Source organism: Ochlerotatus camptorhynchus, unplaced genomic scaffold, assembly GCF_037179485.1.
Source record: "Ochlerotatus camptorhynchus isolate MF236.1 unplaced genomic scaffold, CSIRO-AGI_Acam_v1.1 ptg000071l, whole genome shotgun sequence".
Lineage (NCBI taxonomy): Eukaryota > Metazoa > Arthropoda > Insecta > Diptera > Culicidae > Ochlerotatus > Ochlerotatus camptorhynchus.
This window is the reverse complement of record NW_027040561.1, coordinates 548,992-571,383: the sequence shown is the minus strand read 5'-3', so window position 1 is coordinate 571,383 and position 22,392 is coordinate 548,992. Positions and strand designations below refer to the sequence as shown.

General features: G+C 40.3%; 1 protein-coding gene across 1 annotated transcript in view; it reads right to left on the bottom strand.

The window, feature by feature from the left end:
• The window catches only part of LOC135697526 (uncharacterized), a 64,119-nt gene extending 46,390 nt beyond the window's left edge, over positions 1-17,729 (bottom strand). Inside the window, exons 1-3 of the mRNA XM_065217277.1 lie at positions 17,193-17,729; positions 3,708-4,148; positions 3,480-3,622 (exon numbers count right to left, since the gene is read on the bottom strand). Of these exons, the coding sequence (XP_065073349.1) occupies positions 3,480-3,622; positions 3,708-4,148; positions 17,193-17,286 (678 nt within the window). The 5' untranslated portion in view covers positions 17,287-17,729. The remainder of the gene's footprint in view (positions 1-3,479; positions 3,623-3,707; positions 4,149-17,192) is intronic.
• Between the last annotated feature and the right edge of the window lie 4,663 nt (positions 17,730-22,392).

The window sequence follows — 22,392 nt, the reverse complement described above, 5'->3', positions numbered from 1 at the left end:
GGAAGCATGGATGTTAACCATTTATGCCAGGCCCGTATTCAGTTAAACATTATGAATGCAAAATTAGAAATCAATGGGTGTCGACTCAAAGTCGAAAATAAAATTCCCTGACTTTCCAGTCGGTTTTCAGAAAAATTCCAGTCCACAAAACTTCGTTATTTTAACCTAAGAAGCTACAACGTGATGTGCTTTATTATACCGCAGCGTAAATTAAGGTTAGTTTAAAATGAGCAGCAGGGTAAGCTTTCGAAAATATCAAGAATAGCATACTCATGGCACTTACAACAGAACTTGATACTAATACAATTTTTACAGACCATATGACCGACTACCTACGAAGGATGTGAATAGACCTAGGGCTTTAAATACATATTATAATATAATAATGAATAACTACTGCTCACAACTAGACTCCCTATTCATTACTAAGTAAGGGGTACCACAAAAGATCAAATAATGGACGCAGCTCTCAATTTGTGTTCATAATTTCACAGCCAAATAAAAATCAACCCGTAGACGATCCTTTATCTTTACATATAAATTATTGTAAAATAAATACAAAAAAAAAAAAAAGGCATTAGTCAGTTTCGTACTCTCTAGAACTCCATATGACAACCGCAGATATGGTAAAATAATTTAAGTTTAATTATCATTAACATTTTATTCTCTCAGTGAGTTCACATTACAACGAGAAATTGCAAGTTGAATATGAGTTAATTTTCGGATTACTTTTAAAAATGTTTATCATGAACACTTTTCTCCTGCAAACGACGATCCTTGTCTACATGGAAAGCGAATGCGATTTTTCGAACTCGCTGAATAATTTCATTCAAAATTTGTAAGTTTTCGAACCCGCTTGCATGAGTAACACCATCATAGATCTGACGTTGCACTACGACTGAAGGCCCAAACGCAATGTGGGCGGAAGCGGAACGGAAACGGTGTCACAAATGACATCAAGATGCCTAACCGCACTCGATTTGATTCTAAAGGCCGGCGCACAATAGATACGTTTTCAGGTTTTTTGACAGTTAGCCCATGCATTATCTGTCAAAAAACCCGAAAACGTATCTATTGTGCGCCGGCCTTAACTAGTTTTCAATCCGACAAATAGGCTTACTCAGATCGGGCTTTTCCGCTTCCACTGCCGTTCCGCTGTCATTGCGCTTGGGCCTTGACTCTTCCCTCATGTTTTCAAAGATATTCTGCATTTACCGAAAAACCTCACTCTGCATTGGCGTTGCCATGCGATAAGCAGCAAATCATTTTCACAACCAACAATAGTTCTGAATACGCCGACCAATAACCTGTGCCAAAAAACGTCCAGTCGTTCCGTTTTTGCGATCATATTGATCAAATGTGCAATATTGTTATTATTATTTATTATTAGTCCATCTGACTTTAAAGTCTTAATAAAACACTTAAAGCTAAAAGTAGTCATACATTAAAATTGCCCGACATTAAGCGATTACGAAATCTGGATGAAGTGATGCCAAAATTGAATTGGTCGGATACCACGTTGAATTCGTTCAATTCGTTCCAGTCTATCTCGGACAAGGAACGTCGCAGCAAACGTAAATCAGTCTTCCGGAAGTTGAGACGATAGACAATCGAAGTTTCATCAAAGTGAAGTTGAGATCTATTTGCGATAGAAATATCCAAAGCAGGATGGAAGTTGTCAAGAGGAACGATGACATCATGCGCCTCAGTAACGGTAGTCAGGAAGTGAATTTTCACTAACGAACACCAAGTCTAGGAAATGAGACTGAAAGTTGGGAACTAGATTTATCTGCCTCAATCCATGAAAACCAGTACCGTCCACAAGCAAGCGGCTGGCCGGAGTAGTAACAGATGCTTTTGGATCTGGATATGCAAATCCCTGACCTGAGTGCGACCAGATAAGCCCAGGTTGATTGAAATCACCGAGCATAAGAATCATGTCCGAATAATTAGCCCTAGAAGAAGCAAATTCTACAACATCCATATGAAGTTGCATTATGCTACAGTCGAGACGTCGTTCAGAATGTACACCGTTCAGATGGTTAATATTAATGAACCTTTCCATAACGCCTCTAACCATTGAGACATTGCGTTGCACAAAAAAGGCACCATAGGGTTGTCCATCTGAAATTCGCATTGAAATGGCTCAACTTCGACAGCAACTGATTTAAAGAAAGCTAGCTTAATACCACGTTCAGACTACAGAGTTATAACATGTTATAACGTTTGTCAAATATAGCAACACAGAAACCACCATCAAGATAGTGCTATAACATGTTATAAATCTGTAGTCTGAACGTACTATTAGCCATCAGCAGCGAGACATTCAAACAGTTTTTAACATCTTGGTAGGAAGCTTACGTTGGTTCAATTTTGTCTTTCTGGACGCCTTGAATAAATTTTCGTATTTGCGGAGTAATTTTGATTGCCCTCTGAACAGCAGCACTATTTTCCAACCATCGGTGACCGCAAAACTTTAGCGGGAATATGGTAGATCTTGCTGGTACATCTTTGAAGATATTGTAGATACCACGCAAATATTTGACAACATCCCAACTAATCCTGCGAACACTATCCTTGAATGTATTATGCAAAATATACAGCCCACAGCTTCCCAGATCTATCAGCTTCTCGCCACCTTTTTGTACCTCTAGCTTCAATTCACATTGGGCCCATCCATGGACACTTGCAGCAACTTGTTCGAAGAAATACCGGCAAGGGCGTCCATAAACGCAGCGAGTAGATCTGATGCCCGGGATCTTCCCAAAAACTTTGACGTCATGCACTGATAAAATTTCAAAGATTGTTTTATGTGTCCCACACATGATTTTTTGCAATGTGATCAACATTATTTTTTTCCCTGACCTACATTAAAATTCCCTGACATTCCCTGACTTTCCAGGTTTTTCCAGGTAGTCGACACCCTGTCAAATTGATTTCGTTGAAAGCAAGGTTAGTTTTCCGTATGATTCAACAGTGTAAAATTTTGCTCTCAATTTTGTTGTGTTAACCGTTAACTCAACCAAAATGACATCAACTGGAGTATTCAAAATAACAGCAAAATTTTATTTCATTTTTTTTATTTTATGTCATTAACACGTAAAAGGTGTGACTATTAACCTAACATTTGAAAAGGGCAAACCAACAACACTAGCGAGGGCGAAGCGAGAGTTTCCCCGATGGTGTGCTGTTTGTTTGCATAAGCAAGCTTCGATTCGCGCGGAAAGGGCATTACAAGTTTTCTCAACAAAAGCTGATACGCCCTTTTCAAATGTTACCCGCGATTTTGCAATTGGCGAGTGTCTACACTCTACACAAATTTAAATTTCGTGTGGGGGGAAAGCCGGTTAAAACATCTCAAAACTGGTCTAAGCAGTTTATGCACAGTAACTTTTACCTCAGTCAATAACCTCAGGTAATTGACCTTTTGCAAACGCCGAAAGATAAACCTAAGTACCAATTGCAACCGAAAAACTCACCGAGTACGACGGTTTATCCTTGATCCGTTCCCATCGGCCTCCCGGGCCGACTTTCATTACAGGATGCATACCTTGGCTGAACAGTTTTGCCTGTTTGTTCAAATTCATCACATTAAACTTGACAATCTGATTCGGCCGTCCGCCTACAAGTGGAAACGAGAAAATCAAGCAAATAACCAACATAGATGCATTTATTGGTAGGAAGTCTGGGAATAGAGTAAAACTCACCCGTCACGGCGAAATAGAACCATGTTCTGTTCTGATTTTCGTAGGGCGTTCCGGCACAATCGGGTCGCGTCCAAAGATTGAACTCCACCTCGACGAACGTTGCCGAGTGGTGGTGTGGCTGGTGGGAAAGCAACTGGTGGTGCAACTCCGGGGAGACGCCACCAGCCGTTGTTGCAGTGCCTACCGGGCCAGACTGTGGAGACAACGGCTGTTGGACAGTAGTAGCAACTGATGATAGCACCGCGGAAGGTGAGCTGCCCCCTCCGGCGACGGCGGCATTGCTCAACATCAGGACGGAGGTCGGAGGCGGTGGAGGCGGACCCTGCAGCAGGGTGGTAGCCCCCGGAGATAGCGACCCACCGGGAACGGTGCATGGTGTAGATAGCGATAGACTGCCACTTGCAACGCTGCTGCTAACATTGCTACCAATTATATTCAGTCCTGAAAAAAGAGAATGGGAGAATAGTTTTACTTTTTTGTTTTTGCTGTTTCGATTTTTGTGTTTGCTTCCTCCCAGCCAGCTGTTTTGCTTTCTTTGCAATGCTCTAGGTGAAATATGGAACGAGCGTGTCGATTTGTATTGTTGCAAAAAAAAAGGGTTCACAAAGGAATGTTTTCGGGACTCCTTTCAGTAAGAAAAATTCAGCAATTAGAGGACGAAAATATTCCAAGAACACTATCTGAATGCACTGCTAGGCGAATTTGCCATTTTTCCACCCCACGTTCACTGGTAGCATGCTAACAAACCGAAAAACAAAAAAAGCTGCAAGAACTAGGTTGTATCGATATTGTGCGATAAGATCTACAGCCAGACGCTAATCAAAAATAACAGATCTTGGAAGCAATCGTAATAAACCACAGAACGATAAAGCCATCGAACGGGAACGACTCCCTGCTAGTATTACATGACCTGGCTTGGAAGTCACCTACAAAGAGCCCAATAAACCACACGCGGTTTATCGGTTTCACCTACATTTACAAAAGCAGCAGCAACCGAAAGTCTTGTCTTGGTATATAACCGCAACTCTTTTTTTTATGACATTTGCGTTTGGAACATGCAACAATTTGGCACCACCAAACAAAAACTTCTGAAAGTGATACACACTAAGGAAGGTACAACGTACAATCTAAAGTGTATTGAGACATTCTTGCTCGAAATGATATTTATCATTGCTAATTGGTTCTTAGGAAGGTTTCAGCAATTCTGTTGGATGTAGCTTAATTAGATTCACCTCAAACAGTGCGTGTCAGGACAATAAAGTCACCGTAATTCTTATAGTCATAAAAACACATTGTATCTCTGTTATTTGTTAATCAATAGTTATGACATTTTAAATACTTTTTAAGCGAAATAACCGAATTGCGATCGTTCCTCAGAATTACACGTAATATTGGATGTCCCTCCCTGAAAAAGTGGTCCATAAATGATTTAAACACTGCTGAATATAATAACAACATTTCACAGGAATTGGTCACAAAGTTGAAAGTTTATGAAAAAATACGGTAATTAAAATTTAATAAAAAAAACTAATATTATCTAATTCTAAAGCAAAAAATTCAAACGTTCTGGAAAAACTATATAGGCGAAATGACGGCTTCGGCATGACAGACTATTTCGGCAACCCAAATTGAGACGGTAATTTAACACGCAGCTGAAATAGAAAAGTTGCCGAATCAAAAGATGTTGCCCACAATAGTCGCTCTCACTCGAGAAGATTGGAGCTTTGTAGAAGCGTTTCAAAACAATTTTTAACAATTCTTTCGACTGAAATTGTTAGAGCAGCTGGCAGCAAAAGATTGTAAACAAACCAATACTGCATATGCGTGTGTTCCTTAGAGAAAAAGGCTATAGAAAGATGGTCGCTGCTTAGGTTGCCAAGAATACGTAAATTCCCATACCTAAGTACTGTTCATTAATGAGAGTAGACACCTGTTTCTCAAAGGAAAATATTTATTTTCGAACAAATTCATAAGTTTACTTTATATAAATGAAAATCAACATACATATGACCGATTTCATGTGAGTTTGAATGTTTACTTCTCATTTCTGAAGAACGCTCGTACTTTTCTCTTGATACCGCCCATTAAATTCTGCACAACTTTCTTCTTAATTTTTTTTCTTCTTGTGTTGCAGACCAAATTTTCTTGAAGCAGTCAACAGAGCTTGCTTCTTTTCCATCTTTCTTAAGATGCCGTTTAATTATTGCCCAGTATCTTTCGATAGGACGCAGTTCAGGGCAGTTTGGGGGACTTTTTCCTTCTTGAGCATCTTAAACGCATAGTGAGCAGATGCCAGATCCGGCCAAAACAATGGAGGATCCGTATGATTTCGGCAGATGGGTAGAAGCCGTTTTTTGATACATTCTTTTCTGTAATTTTCACCATTGATTGTGCCCGTTGTGAAATACGAAGAACTCTTCAAGCCGCAGCAGGAAATGGCTTGCCACACCAAAACCATTTTTCCAAATTTTTAGGTTCGGATGTATCGCACATCATCAGGCACATCTGTCCTCTGCTCAGCGTTGAAAAATTTGCTTCCCGGGAAGTGTATAGCAGCGTTGCCAGATTGTTTGAAAGCTTATCGGTATCGAATGTATTTAAAAATCGGTATTTATCGGTATTTACTATTTTTTAATTTTATATTTTTGCCGTTTTTGAAAGCGAACATTTTAACGATGGTGACGACTGGGATTTGAGAAGGCTTTCTCAGTCTTAAAATAATCTTTAATTTTTTAATTTAATTTTCAAAATTATCGTTGTCCTTAAGTGGTGATCAAAATTGTGACCAAGTAGTGTTTTTTTCAATTAAATATCATTAAATGAAACCAAAATATGGAAAATCAACCACAACAACGAGAAAGCTATTGACAATAATAACAAACAATATTTTCCATTGAAAAAAGCCACAATCTATTACCGAAATGTCGGGCAGATTACATCGTAGTCGTTGCATTGTTTTAAGCTTGAGCTTGAGCTTGATTGACCGCCCACGGTTGCTTCTCTGTTACTGCCAGATCAGCTGTAATTACACAGAGAACCAATAGACGATGCTTGGGACTAGCAATCATCCTCAATGTGCAAAAACTGGTGATCTTAAATTAGGCAATACCAGCGCCGGCCGCGCCCGAACACAGGTCAAGAAAGGAATGGGAAGGATTGTGTTGACATGACACTCGCTTTGATGGAAGCCGAGAACACCTCTGCACTTCCACGAGGAATCACTGGGATGTTGGAGAGGGTTGGGTTTGCAGCAGGGTTCGTTTTGGTAAACGATAAGCTGAATTGATGTCCTAACGATCATATAACGCGAAGGAACTTGGGACTAAACCCACGGTCTTCTGCTTAGTAAGCAAAAACGTTAATCACCGAGTTGCTGTTATTACCATATTAACAAATAAAACGATTGACGAATCTTGAATGTGGATGGGCCTGAGATTAGACTCATGATGTTCTGCTCAGTAAGCAAAAACGGTTGCTCTAAGGCCACCGAGCCCCTAATATCACATAATACCGTTGCTCAAATTTGTGTATCCATTCAAACCCGGAACCAACGACAACAACGAGTTTCGCAAAATACACGATACACAAGCGATTTTACCATAAATCTCTTTGATATGTAAGGACCTGGGACCGCGTTTTTCTGCTCAGTAAGCAGGCCACTGTAACCGACGATCTTTCAAATCCGAAAACTAAAAACTACGAAAAAGTACTTAGGCCTTCATTAAGTTCCACTTTCACGCGACGATCAATGACAGGGTCCTATCAACAATCAATACGAAACTAACGATTTTCAATTGGCTCACTACTTGACTAGCCTATTGGTCCCAAGCAAACGATTAACGTACCCCATTCTAGTGGAAATTCTAGTACTACACTATGTTTGTTTTGATTCGCTATGAAAGTTTGACAGATAAAATGAGGGGTTAGTGGATTTTCCTATGTTTCGAGGGGTGAATCGATTAGCTTGGGACCGAAGAGAGTACCAGAGCTGAGCCAAAAAGTTGAGCACGTTTCTTCGAGACCTACTAGTCTTAGAGTTACCTCTATGGTCCTATCCAGGATTACATCTGAAAAATCCAAATCTGGCCAACGCCCACCCTAAACCTAAACCTGTTCTAATCCACCTGAAATGACTAACGAATGGAAGACTTTGACTACCCAGCCATGCAATAGTCTCATTCCGTGCCTTATGGCAACTTGATGATTCTATTGCGCTCATCTTTTGGCACCACCCAGGGGAGACTTGGTCCTGTACCCAATGCTTAACTTATCTCCATTCCACTCAGCTACTCGCATTTTCTTGTGATATAGTGGGCGGAATATTATTATATGAGACAATTCAATGCAGACGTCTTTCCAAATTTGGCAGATCGACAGGTAATCGGTGAGTTACCACGATAGTTGCTATTCAACAACTCGACAACGTTCCATCGTCAACGCATGCTATGAGAATTTCCCATTGCAGACGCCAACGAAATGACGTCATCGAGCTATCGATCAACTACCCTGGTTATCGCCTGGTACCTTATAGCACGATGCTAGGAGGCGAACCGGAAGAATCGATGAGCTACCTCTCCCCCCGTAGTCGTTGCATTGTTTTAAGACTGAGAAAGCCGTTAATTAAAGCAACATTTTAGCTTTTGAACTATGATCGAAAAATTCCGGAAGAAAACTCTGGGGAATGTTTAAATAAGCTTCTAAATGAAGTTCGAGAAAAGCTGTAAAAACCTCCGGGAAACTTCCAAGACACGAATTGAGAAACTTGGGGCGAAAATTTAAATAAACTATCGGAAAAAATCGGATGTCACATCCAGGGCTGTTACAAGATTTTATAAAAGAAATCCGCGACTTCAAATACTAATCCGCGACAAAAAAAACTGTTTTCATTACCTAAAAAATACCATTTGTATACTAGGTAGGAGCTACATGGCATTTCAAGCTTATTGTTATATGTATAGCATATTAGATTTTAATCTGCTCTCAACCTAGTGTTCTTTGAAGAACCTTCACATTTTAATTGGGAGCTTTCTATGCCTGTACCATCCTATGTCCAAGAAAATAGAGAAATTTTCCAACCCGAAAAATTAATAGACCGGACGAACTCAGTCGCCTCCAGCATGGAGTTGCTTTGTAGGCTACCTACTGAGCTAAAGGAGTATCGTTTGTAACCTAAAAAATAACAATGTATCATCTTCAGTTATTTATGTATAGTATAAATTCTGAGTAATTACTAAACATAATAAAACACCCTTACATGTTGAGATTCTATTGAATAATACCGGCCTAGATTTGACGAAACATTATTAAAAAAAAAATGCATTTTCATTTGAAATGAAACTTTTTTGAAAATTAACCTTTGCGTCTCTGACGTATTTTGCTGTCCTAAATGTTGTAGTTAATTTGGCTCTTGTTTTCTCAATTTTTACCGATTCAAACCAAACAGCCTGCACATAATCGAGAAATTACAAATAATATTCCTCTCTGGGTCTGTCCAATGGTGAGACATTTTCATGATTTTTTTTTATTCTAATATGAACCTAGCATTTTTTCGTTGTCAAATCATAACCGAATCGTATATATGTGACTTTGCGTATCATGCACGACTTATTACTATGTATACCGGAAATTATAGGTTTTCCAAATCGTCCAGGACATCAGTTGATTTGTTCTACTAGATCAACCAAGACTGCAATAATGCTATTTCCGAGTAATCCAGATGTTCAAGATTCTTCAAATCGTCCTAGAGTTCAGATAATTTGATCTACTAGATTAACCGAGATTGGGACAATGTCTTTAGTATCGAAATATCTTCAGACAGATGCACAGTGTCTGCGTGGATCATGCATAAACTATTGCCATGTATACCAGATATTTTAAGTTCTCCAAATCGTTCTGGATAAAGTCTGTAGTATCGAAATTTATCCAAACAGATTCATAGTGTCTATATGGATAATGTTTAATTATTTCCACGTATACAATTTTAAGACTGGAAATGCTGTTAAACTGACGTCCGTTTGCGTAAAACATTCCAGCCAAGATTCCCCATAGGTTTTCTATGGGATTACAATCAGGGCTGCAAGCAGTGGAGGAGGACTATATTAGAACCTTTTAACTTATGGTTTGAGAACATTAATGGTTATGGTTATGGTAGTCAGTAAGGTCCATGAATAGTTTTGTAACATCGATCAACTTTATGTGGAATATACCGCGAATTGGTTGCCTGTAAATTACTGATTACCAATTCACGATATATTCCACGTAAAGTTGAGCGATAATACAAAACCATAAATGGACCTTACTGACTATCATAACCATAACCATTAATGTTCTCAAACCATAAGTAAAAACGTTCTAATATAGTTCTCTTTTCGAAAATGTATGGAGAAAACAAGAATTTTGAATGGTAATGGTTCTTAACAACCCATTATTTGTGAGGACTGCTTTCAAAAAACAATAATACATAAGGTTAAGACTTTATCACACAAACGTTCATGTAAAGTTCCATAATCATTTCAGTTAAAGTTTAGGAGGAATTATAAACAATTTATAATTATTATCGGTAAGGTCAAGTTATGGTTCGCGTTTATGCGAACGTTTAAATCGATCAAAAATATCGTTCGAAATTTCTCACATTTATTTATTTTTTATTTTTCAGGTGTGTTGCCAGAATAAACAGTGTTTTTACACACTGAGCGAAAATTCACAATTTTTCGTTACGTTTTAACCCTAAACCATTGATAAACAGGTGTCCACTTTCTTTAATGAGCAGTCCTTATTCAAAAAATTTATTGTACGATTAGTAATCCTCAAATTTTGAGATTATGTTTATTAAAATTAAGTTATTTTCAGGTTGTGTGTGTGGTAACTTTTTGGTGTAAATACATTTGCATCACGAAGATAAACAACTAAAGTTGAGTGAAAATGTCCCATATTAAATAATGGCCTAAATTGTGTGAAATTTTGCAATATCTTATTAATAATAATCTTCTTGAAATTTTTTGAGAATCAGTGTCAGCCAGTGCCATTGTCTTTGTCGATGTCTTTACGTTTGTCAGTTACCATTGTCATTATAAGTGTTTTTTTTTCCAAAGTATGTATATTAGAGTGGGCATCATGATCATTTTTTCAGAACAATGTTTTTTTTTTTTGTTCCATTTGGGGTCCCAAACAACTGTGCAAAATTTGGGAATGATTGCTTTTAACCCGGATTTCTGCATTGGGTTTGAAATTTGTATGGAAATTAGTATGAGAAAACATACTTTTTTTAATTTTCATTCATAGGGACCACAAATTAGCTTGAACCATGCCACTAACCACGTTTAAGTATAGTTCATGATGCCAAAGGATGTACGGTGCTAGAATAAAATAAGTTATAGTTGTTCAAAGATTGTTGTTTCGAATTAAATGCCAAAAATCACTTTTCCTGCCAACACTGCCGGTGTAACAAGGGAAGTCAGATTTCAAACTGAAATAATTTCGGTGTTTCACATCTTTTCCATTTGGTATGTACAGATGAATTATTCAAAAAACAATAGTTTTATCTCTTATGCGTAGATGGAGAAGAGGCCGTGGGGGGGGGGGGGGGGGGGGTAGTAGTTTACCCTCCTCCTCGACCCTTCACTCATAAATATCAATGGAAGCAACGGCTCAATCAATTTTCAGATGAATTACTCAAAAACAATTGCTCACTCTTAAGCGGCGTGTGGCTGAACGAGGGGTGAAGCTAATTTCAAACAATAACAAATAACTCCTTCAATAACAATAGCAACATCGAAAAGAGTACCCTATAAGAAATCGTAAAATATATTAAACTGAAATATAATCATTATAATCCTATGATATTTGTGTGCAAATATCTTACATTGTATATTACACCAAAAGAGAAGGGTAGGGGGAGGGGGTTACCCTCTTTCAAACTGTTCGTTCCTATGAGATTGAGCAATCGTCTTTGGATAACCCATCCGAACATACCTAACTCGAGAAAAATCCGAAATATTTCAGTCTGTAACTTTACTTTCACTGATATAAGGGAGGGTTGGAGGGGATACAGTAAGCCCCCCCCCCCCTCCAGGCATGGAAAATCATTTGCATTCATATCATACATTTGCCTCTAACTTTTTTCATCAACAGCATTCCGCAAAATGATGTATTGAGCTTTTGAAGGTTTTGTTATTAGCTACAAGTTTTGCTCATAACTCAAATCTGTATATTTTATGCATCACGAACTAGAGCGGGCAGAACTTGTTACTGTTTTTCAGTGAATGTAAAATACATTCACTGAAAAACAGAAGTGGTTTCTGTTCGCTCTGGTTCGTCATGCATCAGAGATACGGATTTGACTTGTTAACAAAAGTTGTAGCTAATAACAAAACCTACAAAAGCTATATACATTATTTTGCGAAATGCTGTTGATGACAAAAGTTAGAAGCAAATGATTGTAAATGAATGCACGAAATGAATGCAAATGATTTTCCATGCCTGCCCCCCTCTCTTCGCCAATTAGATTGAGCAAATATTTTTGAAGAAAACATCTCTGGACATACCAACTCGACAGATGAGAAACACCGAAGTTATTTCAATTTGAAGCTCTACTTCCATTGATATGAGTCAAGTGAGCGGGGGTAAAAGCACCACCCCCCCTCCCTCTCCTAAACTATGCTTTGCAATTATTTTTGAATAATTCTTCTGAACATACCAAATTAATAAGATAAGAAATTCCGACGTTATATCAGTTTTCATCTTTACTTCGATTGATATGAGTGAAGGTAGCGGGGGAAGGGGTGGGATCCTAACACCCCCCCCCCCCCTTCTCCAACTTCGCATATGAGATAGATCGATTGTTTTTGAATAATTCAATAATTCAGTCGATGAGATGAGATACTCCGAAGTTATTCCCCCTATTCTGCGAGTCACGTGACTCTCTCTCACCGGTGAGGTGACAATAGTCACCTCGTGTGAGGTGACTCTCCATTTGATTTGCATGGAGAGTCACCTCACACGAGGTGACAATTGTCACCTCACCGGTGAGAGAGAGTCACGTGACTCGCAGAATAAGGAGGATTATCTGACCAGCAGTGTTGGCAGGAAAAGTGATTTTTGGCATTTAATTCAAACCATACATATTTGAACGGCTATAACTTATTTAGATAGGTACATTCTAGCACCGTACTTTCGTCTGCAAAGTTGTTAGATACTTTCTGGGCTATATATGTTTGAACATGATTAGTCGCATGGTTCAAGCAAAATTGTGGTCCCTAGGGATGCAAATGCAAAAAACTAGGTTTCCATACAAATTTCAAACGCAATGCAGAATCCTGGGTTATAACAGAGCTGTGCACGATTCCCTCGGCGAGACAGGGATGTGGGGTAGGCCCAACAAGCCACCCTGGAAAAAAGATAAAGTTGCAAATACTGAAGAAAGAAATACGGATCGGAACAATCGGCAGAGACCTACGCGACGAAAAAAGGACTACGATTGGAAACTCGGAACATGGAACTGCAAATCGTTCGGCTTCCCGGGTTGCGATAGATTAATCTATGACGAACTTCAACCACGCAACTTCGAAGTCGTAGCACTGCAGGAACTTTGCTGGACGGGACAAAAGGTATGGAAAAGCGGGCATCGAACAGCTACTTTCTACCAGAGCTGTGGCACCACCAACGAGCTGGGAACCGGCTTTGTAGTGTTGGGTAAGATGCGCCAACGCGTGATTGGTTGGCAGCCGATCAACACGAGGATGTGCAAGTTGAGGATTAAGGGCCATTTCTTCCACTACAGCATCATCAACGTGCACTGCCTACATGAAGGGAGACCCGACGACAAGAAAGAAGCGTTCTATGCGCAGCTGGAGCAGGTGTACGACGGTTGCTCGCAACGGGACGTCAAAATCGTCATAGGCGACATGAACGCTCAGGTAGGACGGGAGACAATGTATAGACCGGCAATCGGGCCAAACAGCCTGCATGCCGTATCGAACGACAACGGCCAACGATGCGTGAACTTTGCAGCATCTCGGTGGTTGGTAGTTCGAAGTACCTTTTTCCCCCGCAAGGATATCCACAAAGCCACCTGGAGATCACCTGACCACCACACATAAAACCAAATCGATCACGTTCTAATCGACGGGAAATTCTTCTCCGACATTATCAACGTCCACACGTACCGCAGTGCGAACATAGATTCGGACCACTACCTAGTTGCAGTATGCATGCGCTCAAAACACTCGACGGTGCATAACTCCCGTCGAAGTCGAACGCCGCGACCCAACATTGAGCAACTACGGGACGCCGGAGTTGCCCAGAACTACGCGCAGTAGCTGGAAGTTGCACTACCCACGGAAGAGCAGCTTGGCGCAGCTTCTTTTGAAGATGGCTGGAGGGACATCCATTCCGCCATAGGTAGTTCTGCTGCAGTGGCACTAGGTACTGCAATCCCGGACCAACGAAATGACTGGTTTGACGGCGAATGCAAACTGTTAGTAGAGGAGAAGAATGCAGCACGGGCGAGAATGCTGCAACACCGCACGAGATTGAATGTGGAGCGATACAGACAAGCGCGGAACAGACAAAACTCGGTTTTCCGAAGGAAGAAGCGTCAGCAGGAAGACCGAGATCTCGTGGCGATAGAAAATCTGTACCATGTAAACGACACACGGAAGTTCTACGAGAAGCTAAATAGTTCGCGCAAAGGCTACGTGCCGTAAGCTGATATGTGCAAGGGCTTGACCGGTAACCTTCTCACGAACGAGTGTGAGGTGATTGAGAGGTGGAAGCAGTACTATGACGAGCACCTTAACGGTGATGCAGCAGAAAACGAAGATGGCACGGCAGCAAACCTTGGAGCACCCGCAGAAGACGACAGGCTACCGGTCGGCTGAAAAACAACAAAGCAACTGGTGTAGATCAACTACCAAGTGAGCTATTAAAATACGGCTAGAGCGCCGCACTGGGTAATTGCCAAGATTTGGGAGGAGGAGATTTTACCGGAGGAGTGGATGGAAGGTGTCGTATGCCCAATCTACAAAAAGGCGACAAGTTGGATTGCTGCAACTACCGCGCGATCACACTGCTGAGCGTCGCCTACAAAGTAATCCCCCAAATTATATGCCGCCGCCTGTCACCATTCGCAAGAGAGTTCGTGGGGCAATACCAGGCGGGATTCATGGGTGCCCGCGCTACCACGGACCACATTTTCGCGATTCGGCAGGTTCTGCAGAAATGCCGCGAATAAAACGTACACACACACATCATTTGTTCATCGATTTCAAATCCGCATAGGACACAATCGATCGTGATCAGCTATGGCAGATTATGCACGAGTACGGATTTCCGGATAAACTGACGCGATTGGTCAAGGCGACGATGGATCGAGTGATGTGCGTTGTTCGAGTATCGGGGATACTCTCGAGTCCCTTTGAATCTCGAAGGGGGCTACGGCAAGGTGATGGACTTTCGTGTCTGCTATTCAACATCGCGTTAGAAGGTGTGATCAGAAGAGCTGCGATAGACACGAGTGGCACGATATACAGGAAGTCCATCCAGCTTCTTGGCTTCGCCGATGACATTGACGTCATGGCACGGAACTTTGAGACGATGGCGGAAACGTACATTAGACTGAAGGCTGAAGCTAGACGGATTGGATTTGCCATCAACGCATCAAAGACAAAATACATGAAAGGAAGAGGTTCTAGGGAAGACAATGTTAGCCTCCCACCCCGAGTCCCCACCGATTGACGGTGATGAAATCGAGGTGGTCGATGAGTTCGTGTATTTGGGCTCACTGGTGACCGCCGATAATGATACCAACAGAGAAATTCAAAGACGCATTATGGCAGGGAATCGTGCCTACTTTGGACTCCGGAGGACGCTCCGGTCGAATAAAATTCACCGCCGCACGAAGTTGACTGTCTACAAGACGATGATTAGGTCGGTGGTCCTCTACGGCTACGAGACCTGGACTATGCTCGTGAAGGACCAACACCATCTACGGTGGAATGCAGATGGATGACGGAACGGGGAGGAGGCGACTGAACCACGAATTGCACCAGCTGCTGAGAGAACCATCCATCGTCCACATTGCACAAATTGGGCGACTACGGTGGGCTGGGCACGTCGTAAGAATGCCGCACGACGACCCAGTGAAAATGGTTCTAGAAAGCGACCCAACAGAAACAATAAGAAGAGGCGCGCAGCGGGTAAGGTGGACCGACCAAGTAGAAGGCGACCTGCGGACCCTTCGCAGACTACGAGGCTGGCGAAGTGTGGCCATGGATCGAGAAGAGTGGAGACGACTTCTTCGGACAGCAGAGGACAACAAGGCCTTAGCCTGATTGGTAAGGTAAGTAACGCAACGTCATCAACGGTGGTTTGCAAACGGTGTTGCGTTAGTTACGAAAATACGGCATTGTGAATATGGTAATTTTGAATGTATTTAATTTCAGTGATAACCAAACCATCAAAATGTCCAGTAACTCCTACCCTACCTCTCCCCGGTGCCATCTGGGGTACGAGTAATCATAGGAAAAATCGGGTAATCAATTGAGGGGCGGCTGATCATCGTCATCGTACCATAGTGGCACTCTAAACAAAGCTGTACACGATGGTCCTCCGGCAAGACAAAGGGTTGGGGCGGCCCAACAAGCCGTTCTTAAGAACAATCAGGGTGTTGACTCAGTGATGAAAAATAATTTCCCTCATTTTCCAGTCGTTTTCCTGAAAAATTCCTGACAGGGTTGGAAAGGAAATCAAAAATAAATGAAGCATGGTTTGATTACCAAGTAAATCATAACGCTCGTCATCTATTAATAGTCACCATTTTGGCTGCTCGAATGAAGTGGTTAATTTTAAGAAACTCGGACACGAATACAAAAAAAAAAACAGTCAGAACATTCTGAGAATGTTGTTTCTGAAGGATTTTCTTAAAATCAACATCTGAGAAAAGCTTTTTATTTGCGGAAAATCATTGAAGTCAACGTTTTACTGATACTTAGACGAAATTTTAGAAACAGTATTTGAGTAAAACATAAAAAGTAACAAACACAAATCCGGACTGATTCGCTTCTGTAAACAAAAAAGCTAAATAATGCAAACAAACTATACCAAATGGTAGAAGAATGGTTCCTCTGTCATTTGGTATAATTTGTTTGAGAGAAATTTAAGTTATTAATTCTGGCAAAACTTTAGTACCTACTTGGTTCTGTTTAGATAGCACTTACCAAATCGACGGGCTTTGCTAAAATTTGCACCCACCCAACCCAACTGTCCCCATCCCTTCCCCCACACCAACACCAGTGCAAGGCCAGAGTGGGCCAAAAGAATGATGAGAGGAAAAAATAAACTTTGTGACACTTCACCTCTTCTTATTGTTGTTATTACTACAGTGATCGCTACTATCCAACGGACTGCCACCAAGAAGGGGCAAAAGAACACAACACCCAAAACAAAGCACTGCTGGGAGATGCAATCTTTTTCAGCTGATCAACCTACCTTCACAGCATCGAACCAGCTCAACTCTGCCGAGATTTCCCGAATCGAACTTGGAGTAAAAAGTATAACCAGCGCACTCAAAATTATCAACCATTTTCTTTTTCAAATTTCTTCATTCCTTTCCCAACTGGCTCGGCACAGTTGCTCTGGTCGGGGTCTTCCAGCCAGTAGCAGACCAACCTTCCTTTTATTTCACTTATTCCTCACAATGCACTCAGCTCACTGCTCTTTTCCAACTCACAATATACTAGCCACTTCCAATGGGGCACAATTTGGAACACTATTTTCTGGCAATTTTCGGACTGCAAAACACTCCCGACCGAACAGAAATTCCAATCCCAGTGCACAGGGAAAATCTCCTGGTAAATTTTTCCTTTCTTTCCACCCTTTTTGCACACTAACTTCTGCTGCTGCTGCTGCTACTAGTGCGAACACAAAAACATTACGTCATTTATAGCAGCTAGCAATACATTCACATGAAGCTTCTTCCCCAACTGACTGCGATTCTCGCCCGTCCGAAACTTTTGTCCGTCGATCGTGAGAGCTCGCGATGAACTGAAAGGGGAAACTTCTTGCCGCGCACGAAAGGAAAAGCCAACACAGACGTCGCTTTAGGGAATGAGTTGAAAGTGGAACCGGGTTTGGAAGGTTAGGTATAATTGCCGCTGTACCCACCAGCAGCACGGCAAGAAAAAAAAATGTCAGCTTCGTGTTCCATGTTTGAAGTCATGTGATATTAATGTTTAAAATAAAAATAATATTACGTTTATTTTAAAAATATTCGTGTTGAAAATAAACGTGAATATTTTTGTTTGGTTTGACAACTATGCGAACAAAAATAAATATAGTTGAAGATGCTAATTTCAAATAACAGACTGTAGTGGTAATTTTTATATCACACTTAGAAAATAGTACCGAACTCGGTTCAATTTCAACCGAGTTTTTATCTGCTGAACGCTCGGTAGTCTGTTCGGTTCAAAAAGAAACAACCGAGTGTTCGTTAAAGTTTCTTTTCCCACAACCTGTCAAACTAACCGAAAAAACTCGGTTGACAAAAAGTCAATTCAAGTAGGAATAACCGAACATCGGTTTACCCAAGTATTACCGAACGCTGTCAAACAAACCGACTCACCGGTTGCAATCACGGAATTCGGTTCTTTTTGACAGCGCTCAAATCCAAAAACTTACGATGTTTCGAATCAGAAATAAAACTAGTTTTTTATTTTAATGAGATGCATGATTTATATTATATTTGTCAGATGTTGTTTTAATGCATAAATATGCTCTGTATGTACTAACTATTGACAACAAACTTGAGACGAACCGGAAAATTATGGCTCACCTGTGCGGGGGGAAAGAGAGGGTTAACCCCCTTGAGGGAAACATAAAACTTCTCACACGTCGTGATAATGCCTCCTACATGGAATTCAATCAAACATGCAGTTCCTCCAGAAGTTTTTCCATTTTCAAATCGATTCACCGTGTGACACTAACGAAAAAACACGTCTTGCGAAAAAAAAACACAACGCGCACCCGCGAGAAAAAATAGCTGACGATATTTGGTTTAGCTGAAAACCGAGTTTCGGTTAAAATTTCCGTCGTGAAGTTGAACCGAAGTTGTGAGTTTGACGTTTGAGGAAGTTTAGCGAATATTCGGTTCAGTTTACCGAGTTTTCTCGGTTTTCAAGTACCGAACTGGTAAATATCGCTACTTTACCGTACTTTTCGGTTCAGTCTTCATTACAACATATTTTTACACGAATTCTTCGGTTCGTTGTTGGTAACCGATGTAGTTCGGTAGAAAATTAAACCGACTTCGGTATTATTTTCTAAGTGTGTACGATAGATGGAGTAGATGAAAGCATACATTCAAATGCAAGTAATAATTTAAAATTAAGTATATGTTTCTTTCAAACATATTATTTAACATTTATAATATTTATATACATATATAAAATTAGGTATGTTTCTTTCAAACATAAGAAGCATGTTTAAAATAAACATTTTTTTTTGACTATTAGTTTTAGAATTACTTCTACGTGAAGTCAACGATTTACATAGTTGAAGATGCTAATTTCAAATAACATACTGTAGTGGTAATTTTTATACGATATATGGAGTAGATGAAAGCATAGAGTTGATAGTTCCGTTAGAGTACGGGAGTAGGAAGATTGCATATAGATATTAGAATAGCGAGCTAGGACAACTTTTAAGGAAGGTACAAATCGGTTTTTTCATCTCTCTTTACCAAACTCCCCCTTTGGAGAGGGATGGTGAGGGGTGTCATCTACTCCATCTATCGTATGAAAATTACCACTACAGTCTGTTATTTGAAATTAGCATCTTCAACTATGTAAATATTCTAATATCTAAATTAAATTTTTAACATTAGAATTCGGATTTTAAAAAAATTAACTAAACTACACAGCAAAAAAAAATGTAATATCGATCAACGTAATTCAAGCTGATGCATGAAATAATGATGTAATAGCAAAAATCAGATACAATATTACATCAATGGATGTAATTTTGTTCGCAAAATCGATGTACATCGTACAATGTGATATTACACAACCGATTGATTGACTTGGTTGCAGCAGTTTCGATGTAATATTCAACAACTTTTTTTGCTGTGTAGAACCGATCGCGTTGACGACTCAAACTAGAATACCTTTATTGAATTATTTGTTACATCGACGAGCCCTGACTTTGTCCCTAAAAACGCTAGCCTAGCACTTGGTAACGACGATGGGTCTCCTCTGGTGTCCGGTGTCTCCATGTGTCCGTCGCTGGCCTGGGATAATGCTGACTTCGCTGTCCTGGTGTTAGCTTGTGGTGCGGCTTCGATGTCTTCTATGGTCGGTGAAGTGGTTGCGTGTTTAACTTCTATATGCAATTTTCACACTGCCGTTCTCTAACGGAACTATCAACTCTGATGAAGCAAAAAAAAGGATTGCAAAGAGATGAAAAAACGATCTGCAGACAGGGCATCTGAACTCCTGCTCTTTTTCGGGTGCGATTAAGGGTGGGATGTGGATGTTGAGGTCCTGGTGCGAGATGCGGGGACCCATCGCGGTGAGTGCACCGACAACCCGACATGACACTTAATTCTGACCTATGTCCGAAAATCGTAAACGGCCGATTTAAATGTGCAGTGATCCGAACTGTCAAAACCATAGGATTTTTTGATCTAGATAAAAATAACTTTTCTCTAGGGGCATCCCACTCTAAACTTTGTAATTTTCCCAATATACATATAAAGATCTTAGTGATATCTAAGATACCTAAAAATACTTAAAAATACTTAAGAAATATCAAGCATTAGTTTATTTTCTTGGTTGCTATACCAATTCCATTAGCTTGTTTATAAAATGTCAGGTGTTTTATGTTAATACTGGTCAGTTTGTTAAGAAACTAACATTTATTTGATTAATAGCGTGAACAGCTAGGTGTTTCGGATTATTTCCGGTGTAATCATGTGTCATGTACCAAAAGGAATTAATTCTGAGAGACATGTGAACCTTTTGTTGTCGTTCGTTAGATTTAAGTTTTATTATTGTCATACCTAGTGAATTTTGTGTTGTTCTTTTAGTCCGCTACGTTCTTGACTATGTGACGATGACTACGCCCGCCTATTAAACGCATAATTAGATGTGACGAAACCATGCGACCATACTATCACCCATATTCTCGTTCACATTCGAACAGTATTTTAAACAAGAATATGGGTGTATTACTCGTACCCAGATCTCTTAGCTTCCCAGCTTCTTAACGTTTAGCTTTCTTTATTTTTTCATACGTATAATAAAAACAAACAATATGATATGTTCAATGTGATGCTATAATTTCATGACTTTAAAAAAAATTAACATTCTGGAAGTTAATTAAATAATACACATGGTCAAAAGCTTCCGGAAAGAAACGAATCACGCCCAGTGGATCAACAAACTTCCCTTCCTAAGTTTTCTCAGACATTTTTGCGCTCCTAAAATTTTATCAGCGCTTCCTCCACGCAGTATTCTCTTGGTCTGCTTGGAATCAGAATATTCTGCAAAAGAAGATATACGTAGTCAGATGATCCGCTGCTCGCTGGTAGTTGACATGTGTAGAAAATTTAATACTCATTCATCAGCTGGATCTTATATGTGAGCCATTAAACAATTTAAGATATCACTCGATCGGAAGATACAGTTATATTTGTACTCCAAACATCGTTTTTTTGTAACTAGCTCTTGAAGTTATGCATTTTTGAAATCTGAATTGCTGAAAAATTGAAATAATACTATTGTATACACATAATAAAACGATAGAAATACTTACCCCTTTACACTCATATGATTTTTCTATAAATACAAGACGACTGACAACAAACAACTACACTAGCAACAGGTCATAAAAAAACAAGTGTTACTACGATGGAATCTAGCCAAGGTTAGAAATACTTAAAAATACCTAAGAATACTTGCGGGAAACTTAAAAATATTTGATTGATATTTGGTATGAAGTTTAGAGTGGGATGCCCCTAGACTTTTCTAGAATAAATCAGACACGAACCAATTTATAACTTTTGCATGCGGGTTCATGGCCTAGCTAAATATATCCAACGAACACGGAGCCAGATGCTTGGCCAGATGTCAGTAGTGTGTCTTGGTCAGAAATTTTATTGTTTTTGCTATGGTCATTCACGTCGGTTTGTCGGTGGTGTCCGGAGTGTCCGGAAGTTCCAGCTCAGTAAAACCAGTGAAACTTTGTGATATTAGCGTCGTTTTGTCGTTTCTAACTCTGGTCCTCATACCGGCCTCTTTCTACGTTCGGTGTTGGAGGAGAAGGGGCTGGAGCCTGGGCTGGAGGATCCGGAATAGATTCAAAATCCATTTCGGATTTTCGTTTTTCTACCGACGTCAGTTGTGGAGGAGGATGATACAGGGATCGGCATCAGAAACGACAGAGTGACGTCGATCCTGTGGGATTCTATCGGTTTTATCGAGCTGGAACTTTGTCAAGACACTTACCTAGGTGGGTTTCCGGATCCATGACTTCGGTTTTGTTACGGGTCGTTTTTGTTGGAAGTAAGTAGTGAAAGCCCCTGGATACGCGCATCTATCATGTGAGTCTCTATAGTGGCTCCCAAGATCGAGAATGACAGCTGCCGTATGAGTGTGTATGAGTGCGTGAGAGTGAGAGACTGACGAAGCATAAA